At 33.5% G+C, this 23783-nt stretch overlaps 1 protein-coding gene and 1 long non-coding RNA gene across 2 annotated transcripts in view; one reads left to right on the top strand and one right to left on the bottom strand.

The window, feature by feature from the left end:
- LOC120125120 overlaps nt 1-22099 on the top strand; it is a 31131-nt gene extending 9032 nt beyond the window's left edge. Inside the window, exons 2-3 of the long non-coding RNA XR_005516331.1 lie at nt 4563-4568; nt 21991-22099. This is a non-coding gene — a long non-coding RNA (uncharacterized LOC120125120). The remainder of the gene's footprint in view (nt 1-4562; nt 4569-21990) is intronic.
- On the bottom strand, nt 21591-22216 carry LOC120125119 (heavy metal-associated isoprenylated plant protein 39-like). The gene is made up of 3 exons (XM_039143612.1): nt 22196-22216; nt 22020-22095; nt 21591-21946 (listed from the first exon to the last, which is right to left on the bottom strand). The coding sequence occupies exons 1-3, from the start codon at nt 22199-22201 to the stop codon at nt 21606-21608; spliced, it is 423 nt and encodes a 140-aa protein (XP_038999543.1). The 5' UTR covers nt 22202-22216; the 3' UTR covers nt 21591-21605.
- Nucleotides 22217-23783: the final 1567 nt, after the last annotated feature.

The following is a 23783-nucleotide window of genomic DNA, read 5'->3' as shown; positions in this document are numbered from 1 at the left end:
GTAAAATAGTAACCAGAAATCATAAGTCAGGCAATCATGCTTTACATTTCAGTAAATTAGGAATCAAGTTTCAAATCAGGCAAATTATACAGTAGTCAAATCATATCAAACATTATATTTCAAATAAGAGAAAACAATCATGTGCACATGAAATTTCAAATAGATATTTAAAACAGTTATATTGCACACAAGGAACACACCTCGCAAAAAGAAATTAGTCATGAAAAAATTATCAAGCATCAACTTCACTAGGCTCTTCGACTAGACGGGGTCATATTTGGAATAATTTTCTAACCTGAATAATTAACAGGGTTACAAAACTATACAAATATTCACGGGCTCTCGCGGACGAACGGATCAGGAGGAATCAGGTTGAGCAGTCGAATGGTCAGGAGATCCTCGAGTACTTTTAACATACCATAACAATAATTAGTCCTTGACCCTTCGATTAAATTAATTGAATAAAATCACTTAAATAAATATGCACTTTTTCGGGTTTACGGGTTAATTCGAAGGCTTTCGGGTTTGAATTTGGTAAAAACAGACTTCAGATTCGGACTCAGAACGTCAAAAAACATAAAATAAGGCTTTTCAAAAATTTTGGCTTTTTTTGGTCAAAGTGAACGGTCAATGGTCAGATTAGAAAAAGTCAATGGTCTGACCGGTCAACGGTCAACTCTGACCAATGTCAATGAGTCGGGTCAAAGCGGTTCGGGTTGGGCAGGCAGGTCGGTTCTGCTTGGACCGGTTCCAGAAATATTTTGGACCGAGCGAAGACCCCCACGCGGACTGCCGGGCATGACGACGCGTGTAGCGGTGACAGGGTCCAATTCCACCTGTCGATCACTCCCAACACAACCAAGGCTTCAATTACACCCAAAACTAATCCAATATTACCATCAAACCATACCAACTTTACCAAAAATTGATTGGTAACTTACCCACACCGGTGAGCGGCGATGGCGCTTCAACAGTGAACAAAACCGATTGGGTTTTGAGCGCACGATGATTGTGAATCTAATGGTGCAAGCAGTGAGGCAAGACAACGCCAAAGGCAGCCGAAATCGTGGAAGATTCACTCGACGACGGGGTTATTGATGGGCTTTTCTTGGCTCCTCCACGGCGAACGGCAACGATATACAACGGGCTAGGGGTCGGGTTATGATCATCGTTCAATGATGAGTCTATTGGTGGTGGTGGCTCGAGTTGGAGTGGCCAGATGGTGGTGGATTTGGCCGGTAAAGGAGTCAATAAGGAAGGGAATTGGAGGTTTAGGGATTTTAGCTAATTGTAGGAAAATTTTGGGGTTTTAACCGACGAGGGGAAAATTTATTTTCCACTGGGTATAAAAATGGAAAATTTAGTTCAGGTCCCTGAACTTCCTATAATTCATACTTTGACCCATAAATTTAAAAAAAAATATCAATTTAGTTATTTAATTGAAATAAAAAAATGGTTTAAATTCTCATTTAAAATCGGGGTGTGACACACTTTCTCTAGCAAATAAGAAATCCAAGGTTTTGTATCTTTAAAAAATATTTCTATAGGGATTAGGGATGCATCTTAAGTTTAAAAAAGCATTAAAGGCTTAAGGAACTTACTCTTAGCTATGGCACTTAGAAAGGGAAACGAGAGAGAAGAAAATGAGAAAGAAGAAAATGAGAAAGAAGAAAATAAAGAGAAGAAAATGAAGGAAGATAAAAGGTTTATCATCTTTTCAAAAAAAAATACACGTTTGGTCACTCCTTATTTTTTTACTATGTAAAAATCCTTTTTTTATGGCCAATCGAAGCTAATTTACAGTAATTTAAGCACCACTTGACCCAACAACTTAAATTACAAACTCTACGAGGCCCACATATCTCTTGAGTCAACCCAAAACTACTAGCTTGGAGTTTGAGCTATTACAAATCTCCTCTCCTTAAATGTAATACCCTAAATTTTTGGCTAGTGACCAAAATATAAGTTTTAAAAGTTTAATGGCTAAAGTATAACTTTGTAGAAGTTTAGGGACCAAAAATATAATTTTTAAAATTTATATATTTTGGACTGTAAATGAATATTTTATTAAGAAATTGAATTTTTCATGAGAATCGAAATTTTGATTCGGGATTTGTAGTAAAAGCTCTAAAGTAGTAAAGTCTAATAGGAATTCGGATAATCGGATTGAATCAGAATTTTACGAAATTTTGAAAGATGATAAAAAAATATGGGAGCTATTATTTTCATAATTTATAACAGTGAAATTTAACATGTATAAGTGGAATTAAGGTCGATTTTCCATGTAAAACTAAAATTGTGAATTTAGTGACTAAGTTGCAAATTTTCAAAAATTGCATGAGGAAAGGTGGAAAGTCATTTTTTTTTGTTCATCTTTGAATTTGGAATATTAAAATGAAAGTTACTTCAATGACAAATTGAATTTATCATGTTTCATTAAAGGCAAAATGATAATTTCACATTTATTGAATTTTAAATTCTATTGTATTAGATTAAAGCCAAGTGTATTATGAGATATTTGTGGAAAAATAAATAAAATTTCAGATTCTTCCTCCTCATCCATCCATGAAATCCATTATAGGTAAGAGAGAGTGTTTCAATTTTATTTTTAAACTTCTATGGTTGGTTTTTGGATTAAGCTATTAGATAGAGAATTAATCTACTTGTAATTTTCTATCATTTCGTATAATTAGTTCATGGAAAACATGCTTGGATGATGAAATTCATGATTAGGGTGAAGAACATATTGAATTTTGAAGAATTAAAGGATAATTTTTATGTTATTGATGTTGTAGATTAATTTCCAAACATGTGTGATGATTAAAATATCTAGAATTGCATGTATAAGTTTCAGCCATAGCTAGGGTTCATGGAAATTGGTTGAATTTTGATTGAATTTAATGTTAGAATGATTGTAATTGCATGAATATAACCATAGGAGCTTGAATTCATACTTGGAATTGATTGAAAATCAAGCCCTGTTGCTTAATGAAGATTCGACAAAAGGGTTAAAAAAAGGGGGAAATATTAAAAAATTTCCTAGGGCATATAATTGATATTAGATGAAATCTACATGCTTTGGAAGTTGATTTGGATCAATTTGGAACATTGTGATAGTAAAAGGACCATTTTGCAAGTTTTTAGAATTACATGACATTGATGTGTAAATAAAAAATTATGAGTGTTTAATGCTGGAAATTATTACTTGGATGCTGAATTTTAATTTTGAATATTGTTTTGGATCAAAACGCAAAAGTTGGTGAAGTTTGGTGGTTAATTCGAATGGATTAGGAAATTAGGAATTTAAACGCAACTTTGTAAATGTTAAATTACTAGATTGAGTATATTATTTTTATGATGGAAATTTTAGTGTTTGATTTGAAATAAGTAAAATGGTGAATGACCATATTGAGTTAATTGGAAAAGGTTCGTATGAATTCTAAAAGAATTCATAAATGGTGATTAAAATGCAGGGTTTGTGAAAGTTAAGTGACTTGATGAATATGAAAATATTGTGAATTGAAGTGTCATTTTGGAAATCTTGTAGTTGTTATGGAATAGTGAAGTGATTTTATATCGAATAAGTATCAAATTATATTTTATGGATTATATCATTAGATTTGGATTATGTTAGTATAATACTAACATATATTTTGAATATTGTGGTTTGTGCTTGATTTTATCTAGACTGCGATAAGTCTTGTGATCGAGTCGAGTCAAAAGTGAAGGATCAAGTATGTGATTAAAAAGAATATCATTGTAAAGGTTTGATAGTGAGGCAAATAAGGTGAATGCATTTTATTTATTTAATTATACTGATTGAGGAAGATTTGCGATAAGTCAACCTCAGATTATTTAAAGAATGGTTTGAATCAAAGTATGAAATATTTCCATAATATTTACTAAAATGATTTATGATATACTTTAGGATATGAACTGTCCAACGCACTGTTTTTGGTAAATGGTGTTTGAAAATGTTACTGATTGGATATATTGGATATACAAATGGTATGGTTTTATAGTAAAGCACATTGCATATTGCATAGAGAGCCCTAGGTACAATTAACATGCCATGAGGTAAAGTGATCACTGTTAATTGATTTTGATATAGCATATTCGTGTACATTATATATTGCACCGTTGGTGCAAATTATATGAGGTACTTGGTGTAACATCCCAAACTTCGGGTTAGTGACTAAAGTGTAAATATTGAAAATTTAGTGGTTTAATTTTGATAAATTAAAAAGTTTAAGGACTTATTTGGGAATTTTTACGAAGGATTTATTTTTAAAGATGGAAAAATACAAGGGCATAATTGTCTTTTAGCATAAAGGATCTTAAAATATCTTTTACTAAGGCTTTATAAATGAGATTAAAAGAAAGAAATGAAAAGTGTGGAAGCTTTCTCCTATCTTCTTCCCCTCTTCCATGTGAAACTCCATGCTAAGGTGAGTTACCTTTCAAACTGGTTTTTCTTTCGTTTTTGAGATGGGTTTTAATACTTGGGTGGTATAGAAACTTAAGGAAGCTTAAAGATAATTAGAAGGTAAAGGAATGATGAGTTAATGGTGATTTAGTAAAATGGGTTTTTAAATGAATTGATTGTATTTGGATTTTTAAAGATATATTTGACTTGTCAAGGGTTTAATTAAGGGATTAGAAGTGTTAGGAAGGATTAAAAACATGTTTGAAAAATTGATATGATTTTTAGTTCCAAGAGTTATATGGTAGATTTTTTTTATGTTAAAGGGGTTTTAATGATATAAGTTAGTGGGAATAAGTGTAAATGAGTTTGAAGTTATAAATAGAGTTAAGGGTAAGAGATTTAAGTGAAAGTTGGGTAATTTTTGAAGTTAATCTGGGTAAGGGTATCGGTACTGGAAGAACAATACCGATACTATAAGGTTAAATTGCAAGAAATAATATAAACCGAATGAACAATATCAATAATGATTTAATCAACATCGATACTGAGGTGGTGATATCAATACCAAGAGGAAGGTATCGATATTGTATCTGAAATCGAAATTCCATAATGCCAAAATGGTATCGATACTGAGGGGGTATCAGTACCATAAGAGATAAGTATCGATACTGAGGGGGTATCAGTACCATAAGAGATAAGTATCGGTACTATAGAAGGGGTACCGATATTATTAACTCTGAAACTTAAAATTCTAAAGTCTTTCGTTTTATTTATGTAGTGTTAATCGGTTAAATGTTAGCAGAGATTGGTTTTGATATGGGAAATGTCTATCTGTAGATTTAGATCGCAACGGTACTAAAGGAATCGACATAGTACGAAAGATTGAAAGAAAAAGATTTCGTTTAGAATTTACGTGAGGCAAAGGTGAGTCTATTTACTTATTCTATTTATGATTGGAGAATGGCTTACAATGAGCTAATCTCAAATGTTCTTGACCAAAGTAAAATGTTATGAGTATATGTTATTATGTTATATGTGAATATTCTTTATATGATTAAATTGATAAGTGGAATATGATATGTAATATGAAATAAGTACGAACCATGAGTATATGATAAATATTGAATAAATGCTATGTGAAATTAAATGTTATGAGAACAAGTTCTATGTGAATAAATGATATATATATATTTATATATATATGATAATGTGCTAAGTGAAAAGTGTTCTATATGAAAATGTTATATATATATATATATATATATGATAATGTGCTAAGTGAAAAGGTTCTACGTGAATGTGATAAGTGAAAAAGTTCTATGCGAAGATACCCTTTGTGAACGAACACTACGAGAAAAAGACACTTTAAATAGTTAAAATAAAAAATAATTATAAGTTAAAGCCGAAGGTATATGTATGAGAATTAGAGGTATAGTTGGTATGCCAAGAGTCGAGGGTTCTACGCTGTCCTTCGGGACAATCTATGTGGTCATGCGGGACATTTCTACATCGTCATTCGGGAAAAATTATACGTGGTCATTCGGGAAAAAACTATGTGGCACTTCGGTGCAAATTATGTGAGCTGTGATGACAACATTAGTGCACAACCTCAATGTACTCACATACCATGATTTCTCAGTGATATATGTTGGGCCAATTAAACAATTTGATATTAAATGAAAAATGTATAATTTATATGTAGTTTATATGAAAGTAAAAATGATTATGCAAGTATATATTGTCTAAAAGTGTATATTGTTAATGATATGAAATGTATAATCAAGAATAAAATAAGTTTAAATTTATCAGTGTTTAATAAGAGATGTTATAAGTTATAAGACTTGTGGTGTTTTGTAAAAATTAAACATTTCTTTTGTAAATTTATATAAATGTTTTATTGTTTTATATTACTCATAATGCCTCACAAAGTCAATGACTCAGCGTGTGAGTGTTTTCACACGTAGGTTCAAGGGTATACGAGGAGTAAGCAGAATAAGCGCGGACAGGGCAACATAACTTTACAGATTTTCAGATTAGAGAAATGTGAATAGTATGTGATAGTGTCACAGAAAAATTGTTGGCATCTACCATAAATGTAAAGTATAGATGCTTTGATATATGTTTTAACTATGATTTATTAAGTTTTGTTTTCATTTTCATATTTTAATTGTATTTTAAAAGAGACAAAGAGTTTGAAAAGTCAATGTAATACCTCGGATTCGTATCTGGTCAGATACGGGTTGGGGTGTTACATTTAATGATATCAGAGCCTAGGTTGAGTCAAGTTTTTGAAAACCAATTGATCGACTGTAAAAAATGTTTAGTTTATACATGTCAACGAAATAATAAGTATCTCTGATCTGATAGTGTAATAAGTATGATGTCCTTGCTAGTATAGTTCAGTGATTAGATATTAAGAGATGTAAGACTAAGAGGTCTTCCGAAGTGAAGCGAGAATTAAAGTTAATAAGAGAAGTAGTAATACAATAAAGTGAATAACAAGCGCCTTAGAGAGTACTTCTCGAATGATGAATGTGATTTTGAAGCAATTTCAATCGTTTAATTCTTTAAGTTACTAGAATAAATGTTGTTAAAGAGTTAAAAGTTTAGGAGTATTTGAGTTTAATGATGAAGCTGAAGAAGGTTCTATTTTTGCCGAACTTTGGTTAATGACGAGAAAATTTGGTTGAATAGTCTTCACTGTTCTGGAACAAATAAGTTGGATGGAGTGGACTCATTGCTAAGAGGTCAAGCATGTGTATGATATATTATATGTGATAAAAAGAGTAAAGAGGCTCCCTACGAGAATTTTTAAAAGTAACTATTATGAAGTTATGGTTATAGGATTGTTAAGTCTTCTTAAGGGATAAGGAGGATACTCAAACTTTCATAGTTAAGTTAAAAGATATTTTCACTGCTAGTGAGTATCTAATTGTGTATCTATAAGGGTTATATGAATTATCTCTAGGTTAAGAAGTAGAAAGAAAGATAAGATATGAAATTATGGATGGATTATAGTCCATAAAGTAAAGTAGCAGAGAAGAACAAGTATCCTCTTCTGGGGATTTAAAATAATTATGGTGGCATATTAGATATATTTGGTTGTTAAGCCAAATAGATTGGTAAGATAAAATAAATACATGAAGTAGAATCTTAATTAATGATTAAACTTCAGAAACAAGTTAATGTTGAAATGGTAGAAAATATAAAATAAGTACGAGTTATGATTGGCTGGAAGTGAAAAAATTATTTTGAATTCAAAATATGTTGGAGTTCTTTGATTATTCAAAATATTCATGGAAAAATTCTCTAAGATTCCTCCCCATTAAGCAAGTTATTAGTAGGAAAGGAAATAGTCGTTTGGATTGCAAGAAACAAGGAAATGCAGGATAAGTAATAATAAGATCTGTAGTAAAAGTAATTGTAGTGTTATAGAGGACAATTGAAAACGATTTTAAAGGAATAACAAGTTAGAAATTGTTAATCAATAAGAAGTCCGATTTAAATGTAAATTCTATAAACTGGATTAGAAGACTCATTAGAAATTGTACAAATTGAAGTAGAAAGAGTATCTTAAATGATTAGGTGCATATTTGAATCTAGTTCTTTAAGATTCAAGTAGAGAAATGTAAGGATTAATAAATAATAGTGTCTATACAAGTAGGGTAAACTATCAAAGTTAAGTAGGTGCAATAAATTAGGCAAGTAGTAATGAGTACAAGTATTAAGATTTCGTTTCTCCTATTGATATGAAAAGAATATTGAGGTATAAGAAAAAAGATGATCTATGTTACAAGTAAGTTTTTTTAAATAAAGAAGGAAAGTTTTTGAGTTATGAGTAAAAGTTAGCAAATATTGTACTTGCTTGAAGACGATGGTAAAAGCATTGGAGTGACTACATTGGAGTTAAATAAGAGAACCTGAAGTGGTCAAATTACAAAGTCAAAAGTAAGACAAAGAAAAAGGTTAAGACTTTTAGCGTTAATAAGAAAGATATGGAAAGTGATATATTATGTTAAACGTTGGTTGTCTGTTGGAAGAAAAAGATAGTACAATAAAGGCAGAGGAAAGTTCAAGATTTTTTTAGAATAAAGGATGAATATATAAGTACATATTCAGGATAAGATAAGAAAATCAAGGAAAATTTAAGAGTATAGGTTATGTTAAGATAATAAAGAAATAAGAAATATTTTCACTCTGTAAAGAGATAAAGACATAAGGAATATAAGTGAACGGTTTAGAGAGGCAAGTGTGATAAAGGATTTTATAGAGGTGTAACTGATAAGCTTGACATGTTGGAAATAAGGTGTTAAATAAATTTGGAATGAAAGTAAACAAATTTCAGTTCTTCGTAGAATGAGAAAGAGTTTCGATGGATTTCATAACTGAGTTACTTTTGTCATCGAATAAAAAGATTCAATCTGGGTAATTATGGAGCAGGTAACAAAGACTACACATTACATTCCTATTTGAACTAATTTTTTTTATGGAGACAATTAGACTACATAGAGTGCCAGTATTAATTGTATCTGAGGGGATTAAGGTTTACCTCAAGGTTTTGGAATTATTTGAGCAAGGTCTACTAATTTAATCAAATTTTGGCGCAATTGTCCATCTGCGGGTAGTTGGTTGGTCTGATCAAGTTATTCAACTTTTAAAATTTATGTTAAGTCATGTGTGATCAAGCTTAAAGGATCAGGAGAAAAATTGTATACTAAGTTGATCAAGCATAAGTGTGGATTCTTTAAGGTTGCATTTCTTTGCCATGTAGACTCTGTTAAGAGGATAAGAATATGTATAGTAAAGAAGTTCGAAAAACAGTCGAATGAATTCTAAAGAATGATAAGAATATAGTCAATACTTATATTTTCTTTGAAAACATTATTGAGGACGGATATATTATTTAATTGAATGGATAAGTATCACGAAAATGTTAAGATGTACACGGAATATTGACATAAGTTCCAAGGTTAGTACGATTAGAATTTGGAAAAGTTCTAGTTTTGCTGCAAAGCAATTAGAGAATTAAGTAAGAAAATATCTGAATTACAATCTTGAATTAGTAGTACTTGCAGATTTTGTTGTAATGGAACCCCTATATACGTAATGAATGATATTATATCTATATGGATCTCAAAAGTCAAATGTATGTGAATGAGTGTAAAGACAGAAAGTGGATTAATTATCTGGAGATTGATGAAGTGTTTATTAGTTGCAACATGGCAGGTTAATATGATAATGGGTATGACAAAGTTATAAGATAATTTATACTTTGAGAAGTGTTGAGTATATGATTGTCTTTAAAAGAAAGATAAATTTTAGTGTTTGTCAAATATAGAATAAGTAGAAAAAGGAGAAATTAAAGATTTAAAGTATGTGGAATGGTTGCATGACATGAAAAAGAGTTCTCATTGAGTTGATTTTAAATGAGTGACATGTCCGCAAGTTTAACAAGTTATCAAGTTAGCTTCATATGAAGTTTTCGTAGAAGAAAGTGTAGGACATCATGAAATTGATTTGAATTAAAAGATTGAGTAATAGTGGGGTCAAATATAAACTAAAAAATCAGAGAAAATGTTAGGATTATTTAAGAACATTAGTGTTTTCATGATTCAATAATCATAATATATAAATAAGGTCCAGAATACATAATAGTGTCAGAAGAGTTAAAAGTTTTATCTGTTATGACCTATGAGGAAGAACCGTGCCAATTTTAGTATATGAAGTCAAATAACTAAGCAACAAGATGATTCTGTTAGTTAAAGTTCTCTGGAGAGGTTACAAAGTGGAAGAGGCAACAGGGGAAAGTCGAGAGTATTTGAGAAGATAGTTTTCTCATCTATTGTACAGTGAAAATTCGAGGACGAATTTTTTAAGGGGGAAGAATTGTAACATCCAAAACATCGGGTCAGTGACTAAAGTGTAAAGATTGAAAATTTAGTGGTTTAATTTTGATAAATTAAAAAGTTCAAGGACTGATTTGGGAATTTTTGTGTAGGATTTATTTTCAAAGATGGAAAAATAAAAGGGCATAATGGTCTTTGGCTTTATAAATGAGATTAAAAGAAAGAAAGAAAAAGTCTAGAAGCTTTCTCTTATCTTCTTCCCCTCTTCCCCGTGAAACTCCATGCTAAGGTGAGTTACCTTTCAAGCTGGTTTTTCTTTCATTTTTAAGTTGGGTTTTAATACTTGGGTGGTATAGAAACTTAAGGATGCTTAAAGATAAATAGAAGCTAAAGGAGTGAGGAGTTAATGGTGATTTAGTAAAATGAGTTTTTAAGAGAATTTATTGAAATTGATTATATTTGGATTTTTAAAGATATATTTGACTTTTCAAGGGTTTAATTAAGGGATTAGAAGTATTAGGAAGGATTAAAAACATGATTGAAAAATTGATATGCTTTTTAGTTCCAAGAGTTATATGGTAGATTTTTTATGTTAAAGGTGTTTTAATGGAGATAAGTTAGTGGGAATAAGTGTAAATGAGTTTGAAGTTATAAATAGAGTTAAAGGGTAAGAGATTTAAGTGGAAGTTGGGTAATTTTCGAAGTTAAATAAGTGGTTTCTAGGTAAGGGTATCGGTACTGGAAGAACAGTACTGATACTATAAGGTTAAATTGCAAGAAATAATATGAATCGAATGAACAATATCAATACTGATTCAATCAATATCGATACTGAGGTGGTGATATCGATACCAAGAGGAAGGTATCGATATTGTATTTGAAATCGAAATTACAGAATGCCAAAATGGTATCGGTACTGAAGGGGATATAAGTTTCATAAGAGAGAAGTATTGATACTTTTAAGTTTGAAACTTGAAATTCTAAAGTCTTTTGTTCCATTTATGTAGTGTTAATAGGTTAAATGTTAGCAGAGATTGGTATTGATATGGGAAATGTCTATGTGTAGATTTAGATCACAACGGTACCGAAGAAATCAACATAGTATGGGATTGAAAGAAACGGATTTTTTTTAGAACTTACGTGAGTCGAAGGTGAGTGTTATTTACTTATTCTATTTATGATTGGAGAATGGCTTGCGATGAGCCAATCTCAAATGTTCTTGACCAAAGAAAAATGTTATGAGTATACGTTATTATGTTAAATATGAATATGCTTTATATGATTAAATTGATAAGTAGAATATGATATGTAATATGAAATAAGTACAAACCATGAGTATATGATAAATATTGAATAAATGCTATGAGAAAATAAATGTTATGAGAACAAGTTCTATGTGAATAAATGATAGAATTGGATAATGTTTCATAAAACTGTTCTACGTGAAAAGTGTTATATTTGAAAATGTTATATATATATATATATATGATAATGTTCTAAGTGAAAAGGTTCTACGTGAATATGATAAGTGAAAAAGTTCTACGCGAAGATACCCTTTGTGATCGAACACTAAGAGAATAAGACATACTTTAAATAGTAAAAATAAAAAATAATTATAAGTTAAAGCCCAAGGTATATGTATGAGAATTAGAGACATAGTTGGCATGCCATGAGTCGAGGGTTCTACAAGGTCGTTCGGGACAATCTATGTGGTCCTTCAGGACATTTCTACGTGGTCTTTCGAGAAATATTCTATGCGGTCCTTAGGGTCAAAATTATGTGGCACTTGGGTGCAAATTATGTGACTTGTGGTGACAACATTAGTGTAAAACCTCAATGTACTCACATACCTTGAGTTCTCAATGATATATGTTGGGCCAATTAAACAAATGGATATTAAATGAAAAGTGTATAAGTTATATATAGTTTATATGAAATTAAAAATAACTATCAAAGTGTACATTGTCTAAAAGTCTATATTGTTAATGATATGAAATGTATAATCAAGAATAAAATGAGTATAAATTTATAAGTGTTTAATAAGAGATGTTATAAGTTATAAGACTTGTGGTGTTTTGTAAAATTAAACATTTCTTTTGTAAATTTATATAAATGTTTTATTGTTTTATATTACTCATAATGCCTCACTAAGTCAACGACTTAGCTTGTGAGTGTTTTTACATGTAGGTTCAAGGGTATGCGAGGAGTAAGCCGAGTAAGCACTGGCAGGACAACATATCTTTGCAGATTTTCAGATAAGAGAAATGTGAATAGTATGTTATAGTGTCACAGAAATGTTGTTGGCATGACCATAAATGTAAAGTATAGATGCTATTATATGTATTTTAACTATGATTTATTAAGTTTTGTTTTTCTTTTCATGTTTTAATCGTATTTTAAAAAAGACAAAGAGTTTGAAAAGTCAATGTGACACATCGAATTCGTATCTGGTTCAGATACGGGTTGGGGTGTTACACTTGGAGTGCATATTACAGTTTATTGATGAGGCACCTGAAGTGCATATTGTGCACACTCGTCTGACTCACGTATCTTGCATTCTCTTCAGATATACATTGGGCTATAAATTTGAAGTGTCAACATACTGAATATGTGATCGAATGGAAATGAATATTTATTTTAATTATTGTGATTGGACTTCAGTTGTCATGATTTTAAAAAATCATGAGATATTGATTTTTACAGGTTTACTGATGAGGAAAATGGCTTATTTAAGTCGGTTTGGAAATTCAAGTGTTTTATTTGAATAAATTATATTGTTTCGTTTTATATTATAGTTTATATATTTAATAACACCTTAGTTGTTTATAATGTCTCACTAAGTTATTCCGAGCATGTGATTATTTTCAAGAGTAGGTAAATAAAAGGATAAGCAAGTGGGTTAAAGAGTATTGCAAGCATCACCGAGCATAATCAGATCTACCATCACTATCAGTATGAAAATCCTCTGATGCTTACTTTTGACTTATTAGTGGCATGCATATTATGTGTTTTGGTTTTATTATTTAATTATAGTAGATTAAATTGTTTTTTATAATAATAATAATAATAATAATAATATGGACCTAGTACAAATGGATTTTAATGCATGAATAATATTTTAGTAATTATAATTATATGCTATCAAAATGGATTTTAAATTATGCAGTTTAATTTATAATATGAAATAACATTAAACTGTCAAATTGCTACCTAAAACTAATGTTGATTTGAATATTTAAATATTATATTTTGTTGTTACACGATTTAAATTATTTTATTGAAATGAATAAATTGGAGAAATTTTAAAGGTTCAAATTTGTATTGGTTTTGAACTGTAGAATGTTGTAAATATAATGTGACATCTTTAACTCATATTCGGGGATGTATACGAGTTAAGGGTGTTATATTATAAGAAATTTCTTCCTTAAATTTTATTTGGATAGAATAACGGACTGCTATTAGGTCAAACACTTAGAAGCCTCAAAGATCCTAAACCTTATTGAATATGATCCTTAGGGAAGAAGTCCCCGTAATATGACATGCAACTCGAAAAATCACAAAATCAATTTACGATTTTTCCAAGGGACATAACCTATGTCGAAGTTTAAGTTAAAACCTTTGAGACGCATAAAGCCAAAGAATCTTATTCTTGTTGTCTAACACTAAACGCTCGGAACATTTCATAAGGACAAACTCTTTTCCACGACACGTCTGCACCCACTAAACCTTTCACTGGATAACTCTACTTTATTTAGTTAAAGTACTAAACCACTCTATAGCCTCTTTTACTTACTTAACATAGGTAACTCATCATACTACATGCTGAGATCCAACATACACTTTCCATACACAATCTCGATGTCTTCTACTGAAGATATGTTGACAATTCCTAACTTTCTATACATTAATCTATATGTTTCCGCTACACAACACTAATTCAATATGAATCCATTCTCATTTTCCTTGCAGTTTACAAATGCGCTTCTCACTAGATCTTGCATCTAAGGTAATCACAACTGAAAATTAGTTACTTGCTTAGCGAAACTAACATCATCTAGCTCTCCTGGAAAGCATGCATCACAGAGTGGAGAACTATCTCAACACACTATAACTTAAGTATTCTATGAATCTACATCTTGTACCCACAATTGCTTACCACAACTACGCTACTCGATGACAATTAACGCTAGTCAAACAACACTTTAAGTACTTAGTCTCCTTTAGTATCAAGCACTAAAATCCATGGTATTACATGACGCTACATACCATTAAGTGTTGTACATATCTCGTGATCACATGCCAACACAAAGTCACCAAAGATAAGGCTTGGTTTACATAGCTAAACCATGTATTGTTCACATAATAAGGCGTCACGATGTAGTCGGATGGTTCAATGCCCATCGAGACTTACACCCCACTCTTATACCTATAGTACCCTTAGTAAATAGGGTGAGATCCTGATCTACTTCATTAGAATGTACACCTAGCTAACTTACTCCTCGTGAGTACTTAGGGCATTTGCGCCCGGCTAGCAACTGAAGTGCCTTGGCACTAACTAAGATATATATGAATACTTCAAAAAAAACAAGATGATTTTCATACTAGCTAGAGAAACTCGGGTGTCCACAAAGTCGCATATCTAATTTTGACAACCCACATGGATGTGCCTCTAGGGAATATGCAAGGGTGGAGTATTCTACGACTAAACATTTTCTTAGAGTTGACATTCAACTCAACAAGGAATAATCACCGATTCTCATACGGTTCTCAAGTATCTATGGACTCGTAACCCAAGGTCAAAGTAACATTCATACTAACAACTTCCCTTATGTCAGCTACCGAGCCTGACCCAAGCCCTTAAAGAATATCTAAGGTAAACCTTGTATATTCCACTTAGGCCAACCAACTAGGCATTTAGATCCTCGCGTCAAGATACTTTAAGTGAATATTCTTCCCATATAGCTCACATGACACCAAAACAATGCACGTAGTCATGAGTACTAGTGCAACACTAAAATTGAAATAGTTAAAAACATACCTGACATCCCATTCGCGTTGTCAGCATCCTCTCTAGGCCTTACGAAGATACGACATATTGGATCACGGACAGTCGAACCAGAAACAGGTCGATATGCTCACTCACTCTTCTGTCCAAGCTTAACATTGACACCTCTCTGTGTATTCTCTATTCTATGTTGAGCTACTAGGATCACTCCGCTAGGTTAAGTTGAGACATTTCTATCCGAACTAGGGCAATCCCTCACCATATACTCGAAAGATCTGCATCTATAACACTTCCTAGATAGTCTAAAATATCTCCCTCGATGCTTCTTGCCAAAATGCTCTCACTCTAAATATCACAATACTTTATCAGAGCTTCCAAAGCTCGCCATAGATTGTGGAGCTAACGGTCTCCTACATGACCATACGTTTGACCTTTGACTCGGTTGGAGTGACTGATTTGACATCACTCTCCTCTGCTCACGAGAATCTCTGGCCCTCTTGGCCACTAGCTAAGACAATTATACTAGTACTGAGGTCCTCATACTCAAAGTGCTAGTCTCACCTGACAAGCTCATTCTTATGCTCTGCACCTTCTCCACAACCTTAGCCTACCGTATTAACTCTAAAAACACTCTAGGAGAGCTTGTTGCTAATTGAGCATCAATTTCACTATGAAGTCCCTCGAGTAACACACCTCAAGGACTCATTCGTAATCAGCTTTGGAGCATAACGACTCAACCGAAGAAAATCTCTCTCGTACTCATACACTGAACAATCTCCTTGAACCAACTAGGAGAACTGCATTATTAATCCATCCATATGTGTCTCAACAATATATTTGCCTTTAAACTTGCTTAGGAACTGATCCCACGTAGACACCTCTAGTTGTAAAGCCATCTCTATAATCTTTCACTAGTAAAGTGGTGACATTCTCTAGCTTACCCTCGGGGGTAAGGTGAAGCTGCCTCAAGGTCCTCATGGGCTCTCTCAACCACTGATCGGCCAAAATCATATCATCATCGCCTGAACCATAGAAGTCAACTGTCTTACACCTCCTCAGTCTCTATACTCATTGGGTGGCTGACTAAAAAGTCTGAGCTTTAGGAGTAACGTCTACTATTTTCTTATGAATGGATGTTAAACCTCTAAAGAAAGTCGCCTCTGCAACTCCCGTACCTAATAGGACCCTATGATCTTTTGCCCTAGGCAAGAACTCATCACTGACGTTATCAGGATGAAAGGCACAACTCTTCATCCTATCATTGAGACTACGCTCGAAACTATCCTCTATCGTAATTTTCTACAACATAGATAAAAAAGGAAGAACCATCAGGATTCCAAACTTATACAAGTACTTTCAGTACTAAGGCCATGTATTCACTGACATCTCACTATACCCAACCACTAGATCCTAAGACGGACTCAACCTAAGCTCTAATACCAATAAATGTAACATCCTAAACCTGAATAGGCCTACAGCGCTATATGGGCTTCTAGGGCAACCATTGATTTAAGAAAAACTTTTTTTTATTTCTTTTTAAAACGTACAATATGGTACCAAAATAGACATGCATGATAGTTATAAAAACATTTTTACAAATTGGAGCTCCGTGACACATAGTTTATATCAAGTAATACAACTCAAAGTTTGATAATCCAAAAACATAAGTAAGGGTCCTATGAATACCCATGCCCACTAAAAGTTACAGTATAATACTCGAGAAGAGATACTAAAAATCCTATGACGACGGTGCTCCACAAATGGAAACATCGGTAATCACATATGATACATTTCTAGTATCCGATCTCATATAGCTATCAGATACTAGATAACTAAGGGAACTCTGTAATCACATAACATCATTAAAATTCCCATTAAGCTATTGAACGATCTCTTAATCTCACAAAACATTCAAGTATATCATAGAGAGAAACCCGATAATCACATAGCCTCGGTATAATTCATTCTCAACTGAAGCATTGGCTCGGCCTCACATAGTAATCAAGCCAAACTTTAAGGATATTTTTTGTACTATATTGATAAAACTACATATGAATATCTAAGTGCCCAAAGGTCACACATCACTAACAATGTCCCATTAGGACAACTAAGGTAGCCTAGCTACACACTAGCATAACTCGTCACACTTAAGTGAGGTCATCCCTCACTAGCTGATAATATCGCACTCATTCTCTAATCTAAAATGTTGCAAGGGTTTATTAGTCTTTCACATCTATTAGTTCATTAAGTTCCTCTATTTTAGTCATTTAACACTCGAGGCTTTTTAGTCATTTTTATCTCTAAGGAGGTTTCTATGCATTTTATGATTTTACTATAATTATTGTTTTTGTTTTAAACTTCTTGTATTATTTACCAACTCGACTTGGGTTCATTTCAAGGATTGCCCAACATGGCTCGCTTAACTTTTTGTTGCTTTGTACAAAAGAATCAAGTTTTCAGCAAAGAATAAATGGGATAAGTGAGGTCCCCCATAGGGGAGGATAATCGATTTCCAAAGGTCGACGTCCCAGGCACAGTGAAAGCTTTGACCCAGACATTCTATGCAAAGAACAAAGAGGTAGCGGAGAGTGGACACCCTTGGAGAGTACCTCTATTAGGGTTGAATTGATCCGAGAGAGAGTCATTCCAGAAAATTTAAAAAGAAAAATAAGTGACTGGGTCCATGAATACGATGAATATTCTTCGGATACCCCATATCCGAAATGTAATCAGAGAGGAAACCGTACCCAACTCCATCGTAGGCCTTCCCAAGATTAACTTCCAAAGTCATCCATTTAGTTTTCCCTAATTTCTTCTCTCTTATAGAGTAAATGACCTCCTGCACTATTTAAATGTTGTTTGTAGTGTTCTGACTGGAAATAAAGCTAGATTGAATGAGGGCGGAATTTTAGAAAAAAATACCTTTGAACTTATTAGCTATAACTTTCGTCACCAGTTTGTAAAGAACAGTACACAAACTGATTGACCTGAAGTCAGAGAAAGATTTAGGACTGTTGACTTTTGGGATCAGAACCAAAATAGCCTTATTAAGCTCTGGCTTCATCGGTTTACCATCAAAGATATCCTTAACCTAGTTGCATACCGAATTATCCATTGTATCCCTCTGGCTTTGAATAAAAAGAGCATGGAGTCCATCTTTACCCGAAGACTTGAGCAAATTGATATCAAAAGGAGCACGTTTGATTTTCTTATCAGACACTTTGGCTTTAAAGAGCTGAAAATACATAGTCGAGAAATGATAAAAACACTCTTTGCAAGTTTTCTTCCTAGAGAGAGCACGTTTGTAACAAAAATTCGTATTTCGGTCACCCTTTTCCAACCAGGTGTTTCTTGACTTCTGTTTCCATAATAATTCTTTACGACCAAGGATTTCCTTCAAATTGGTTTGCAAGTCAATATCCACAGCTTGAAGGTTTTCATTAGCATTCTTGTCCATCATCGCTTGAACATAGGATATTTGCTTTGAGTTTTTTTATTTCCTTTTTGAGTTTTTTCTTCTCTTGAATAATATGGCCGAAGACATCATTGTTCCAATATCTAAGAGCCTCAGTGAAATTATTAATAGCAATATGCATATTGCACTCGGCATACCAATTATCTCTGACAAAGGATTTGAACTTATGATGCTTTGTCCAACCTGCAAGAAAAGAAACGGTCTCGACACAGATCTGTTCGACATGTTTGAGGAACGAAGTAGAATATGTCTATGATCTGATTTTAAGCAGGGAAGATCATAAACAGTTGCAATAGGAGCTATTATGTTCCGATTGTCATTGGCGACCATTCTGTCCAAGCGTTAAAAGGTCCTTCCACGATTCCAAGTAAAACGATTTCATTTAAAGAAAAGATTCATAAGATTGTGTTGGTGTAAGAACTCTTGAAAAATGTCTACACCTCATTCCTCTACGATTACCTCCTGCCTTGTCTGAGCTTGAGAGAATGGCATTAAAGTCCCCACCTAAAATCCAGGGGATGCCGTTACCAATTTGAATGCCACTAAGATCCCATCAAAGAGCTTTGTGTTTATACCTGTCAGGACTACCATAGACAATGGTTACCAAAATGGGAGAAAGACCATTTGTACCAGTAACTTTTGTATGGATATATTGCGGATGAGTTGCCAAAACGTTAACCAAAATAGAAGAATTCCAAAAGATCCAGATTCCTCCTAAGAATCCAATGGTCTTCACCTTGGAAGAGAACTCAAAACAGAGCTTTACGATAATCTTGTTAGCTTTGCACCCGCGGTGAACACTAAAGAAGTTTGATGGTTCAAGGGGGGTATCCGACGAAAGGGAGCTCAAATGGGAAGTAACCACCTTGTGTAAGTTGGGATCAAGGGTCGTCTGAAGAACCTGCCCTTTTACACCTAGAGAGTTTTCAGTAGGTACAGTATGATCATTTCCAGAGAGTCGTGGAGGTGGCAGCTTGAAGAGGTACATTAACGTCGAGTACATGCATGGATTTCCATGTGGGCCTAAGTATGGGGAACGGTTTTCCACAGGTCTATGTCCTGTTATTTGGACTTTCTTGGGACCTACCTCACGAGTTGGTTTATTTGTTTGCCTCTTGGTCTCTGTGAATGGTAAGTTGTGTTAGCAATTTGTGGTCTTGGGGTGAGCGTGATTTTTGCCTCAGGTTTTGGTCGTCGGTTTACCAATAGAAAGGGGAGGTACGGCTAGCTCATAGGGGATCTCTTTATTTTTAGAATAGATTATGAGAGCAACATCTTCACTATTCTCTCCTAGCTTTTTCTCTCTTGGAGATTGCTTTGACTTTCCTTTGAAAGTGAGATCCTCATTCGACGCCTATAATCGGGAGCTGAAATTGGTGGTATCTTTGCTAGTTTCCATTTTTCTCTGTTCCAACAAGTGGTTGCCGGTGTCATTTCTTAACAATCATTCAAGGACTGTACAATTCTTCCTTCACCGGTTTAGAGTTGTTAGTGGTCAAGTTTGTCTGTATGCTTCTACTGGAATTGGCAACATGAGGATTCAAGTTTTGGTCTATAGTCATGTTATCTCTGTCGTTTTGTTCTAGGCTGGAGAAGGAACAAGTTTCCTTCATATGACCAAATCTCCAACATGAAAAGCAAATGAGTGGGAGGTTTTCATATTCAATAATTTGGATTTTGTTTCTAATGACCACTCGAGACACGAAGGGTTGCTTCAAGTTCACGTACACAACCAATCGGGCAAATCGTCTTCTATTGCAGGTATTTTTATGGAAGTCTAATTTCACCACCTACCCCACTAGCTTGCCAATGCCCATCAAAATTAAATTCTTATACTTATACTCGGGGAGCAGCCTATTACCCTACCTCCCCCTTACCCCATTACATATGGGAATAGAGTCAGCTAATTTTTTATACTCGGGGAGTCTTGAAAATCGGATCCAAGCGATGACCGTAGTGGGGTAGGGTTGGGAAGTACTAAAATCCATTGTCCATGGTTGGACTGCCAGATATTGGCCATATATGATCCAAAGTCCTTCAGCCAGAACCTTTCTCTAGTCTTCATCCAGTTGAAACCTTGCTAAGAAATAATCATTCTTGAGATCCATGAGCGTAAATGGTTGAGCGAGAGCGCATAAGCTTTATTTGTAAGAGCATTCAAGCCAATATTTCATCCTGGAAGCTTCAGCACAACTATTCTGGTCATACTGGCTTCCATTTGCTTGTACGCTCGATCTGAGAACTAGATAGATGGGAGCCCAAAACGAGTTCAAGTTATGATGTCTTCGTTTGTGATATCAATGTCCTCTTCATCCTCCTCTTGGGCTTCACCATTTTCAGAGACGCGGCTCGGCTTACCAGCTAGGATCGATGCGTATGTCTGTGAAACAACCTCTTGGCTATCAATTAATATCTGAATCCTGATTGATCTCATCCTATGTTCTTTAAAACACGTATTTATTGATGATGTATAAAATTAGCAATATTTAATCATCTAATTTATTTATTTACTTATTGATTATGTATAAAATTATACACGATCAACACGTATTTATCTCCGCTACATATTGTAGGAGGTTTAACCTTTTGTACACTTAAGAAGAATCTGCTTAGGGAATTGCTTTTTGAAACACTAACAAAAGTAGCTCTCATAGTGATCCATTTGAGAACTGAGAATCATAATTTAACTTCATAAATTTGTTCAAAAAAATATGTTCTGATTCTATTTGTCTTAAAAAGAGTAAATGCACATAAGAATTACAAATTAAGGGTACATAAAATGAAGATATGTTTATGTTATAAAGATACCCATCTCACTGTTAAGGCAATCAGTATATTGTTCATCATCTTCCTCTAGCAGAGAACGCAACCAGCTGGTTCATCCTGAACATATTTACCGCCACTGTAGTAATCGGGCACTGTAGCGTAGTTATATATGGGCATTTGAGGATGATATACCATCGGATAGGGGTAAGCTGAAGGTGCTTTTGGGGCATCTTTCTTACTTTCTTCTACTTTCTTGGGCTCCTCTTTCTTTGGCTCTTCTTTCTTTTTCTCTGGTTCTTTTGCTGGTCCAACCGAAACTATCTCAGCATGACAAAGCTTCCTTAATTTGCTCACTGCCTTCACTGGATCAATGTCTCCTATCACTGTCAATTTTTGGTCTTTCGTGTCGAAGGAAACTGATTCAACCCCTGCAACATTAAGCGTATGCAAGTTAGTTTTGAAAAATATTAAGTGAAAGAAACTAGGACCGAATATACAGACCTGAAAGGCCAGAGGCTGTTTTCATGGCCTTTTGTCTGCATTTGTTGTCGTGCAAATCCAATTTCAGCACAACTTTCTGTCAAAAAAAACAAAACCAGTTGTCGTTAGCTTTCATGCTTTTCTATGTTTATGTGCGTGTTGAAAAGCAAAGAGAAAGGCAAAGATGGAAATCTAACCTTCATTTTCTAGCTTTGAGAATGGAAATGAGTGATTAATAACAAAGAAGTGTGTAGGCAACTCTTGATTGCTTCAACTTCGATTGGAGGGTACACACGTATTTATGGTGAGCCAGGTCAGAAAATAAAGTGAGCGTTTGGTTCGTGGAAGACACGGCAGAACTGTAGATGACGTCGTTCCAAACCCATTTTTGAAAAGTAGATGTTCCAAGTGAAGGAGGAGAAAAGTAGTCAGAATTATAATAATTGTTTTAATCCAAGAAATTTCTTGAAACCATCCAGCTTAGGAGACTCAACGCGCTATTGTTTCTGGTCAATGGATTTCAATATGTAGGGCGAAGCACAGTGAAGCGCATGTGGCATGGTTTTCTAGGAGTAGTTCATGTTTCCTTCTATGCCAGCCTTGGTGGTGATTGGTTATCTCTCTTTGTTAATCATTTGTTAGAAAGGAAGAACTTGAATTTTGGTGGGTGATTGGTCAAAACCTGAAATACTAGTCTTTATGAATATTCTCGCCTGCTTTAATGATATCACCAAAGGAGAATTTTATTCAAACCTCTCTGTTCTGGGCTTATTTGAATCAAATGGCTGAACCATATTTTGGAAAATAAAATTTACAATATTTATAAATTTAGTTAATTAATTATTAAACCCTTAAATTAATTGAATCGAAAATTGATAATCTCACCGATTTTACCATCAATCTCATTGTTTCACCATTGGTTAAAACTTTTGTTAAGGAGAAATTTAAGGAATTCGCATTTATATTTTCAAAACATCACGTGTGATATTTTAAAACCTCCATGAGGATATTTTCAAACTTCCCATTGTTGAATTTTCACATGAATTTTTCTTTAAAGCACTAAACAATATTGTTTTCAAAAATTTCACACAACTTATTTTCAAAACCTCTCATTAGATTATTTTCTTCCAAATCTGCTAATGAAATTTGTTGTTGTTTTTACTTTCTAGCGTTCTTATTTGTACGATGTAGGAGGTTATTTGTATTTAATAATTAGATTTATTAAATTATTTTGTATGAAGTTTTGGGCAAATTAAGAAATTGTGTTGAGTCAACCGAAAGGATGAAATAGCCAAGAGGGGATGAATTAGCAATAAAAAAATTTGGTGGAAGCTTAAGAGAAAAAATTAAACAAATGAATACAAGAATTTAGAGTGGTTCGACTTTATCAACCAAAGTCTACATCCACTACCTTAGCTATCCACACTAAGGATTTCCACAAATTCACTAACTTGTATCTACCTTTGAGGATAAGGTGTAACCTTACAACTCCCTCAAGAATTATACCCCAAATTCTTAAGACAATTTCTTAAAGAGAAAATTACAAATTGCAAACTTATAAAATTCTCACTAGGAATGTGTTTGCACAATTCAAGAACAAATAAGAACACTTGAGAAATGAATACAAATGAGTACAGGTAGTGTTCTTTGAAAGCAAAAAGAATATTCAAGAATGTTGACTTGATTTGGCTCAAATTTGTTGTTTATGACTTTCTCTTTTGTCTCTTATATTCACAAATGACTTGGGATCATGTTTATATACTCCCTCAATCAATTCCAACCGTT

The sequence above is a fragment of the Hibiscus syriacus genome, unplaced genomic scaffold, assembly GCF_006381635.1.
Source record: "Hibiscus syriacus cultivar Baekdansim isolate YM2019G1 unplaced genomic scaffold, ASM638163v2 tig00110429_pilon, whole genome shotgun sequence".
Taxonomy (NCBI): domain Eukaryota; kingdom Viridiplantae; phylum Streptophyta; class Magnoliopsida; order Malvales; family Malvaceae; genus Hibiscus; species Hibiscus syriacus.
The sequence above is the reverse complement of the archived record's forward strand: the minus strand, read 5'-3'. Positions and strand labels throughout refer to the sequence as shown.

Bases quoted from the DNA above. Each gene is read 5' to 3' on its own strand.
- LOC120125119 (XM_039143612.1), bottom strand. The intron at 21,947-22,019 runs GTCTGTATATTC...TTAATGTTGCAG, and splicing joins AACAGCCTCTGGCCTTTCAG to GGGTTGAATCAGTTTCCTTC.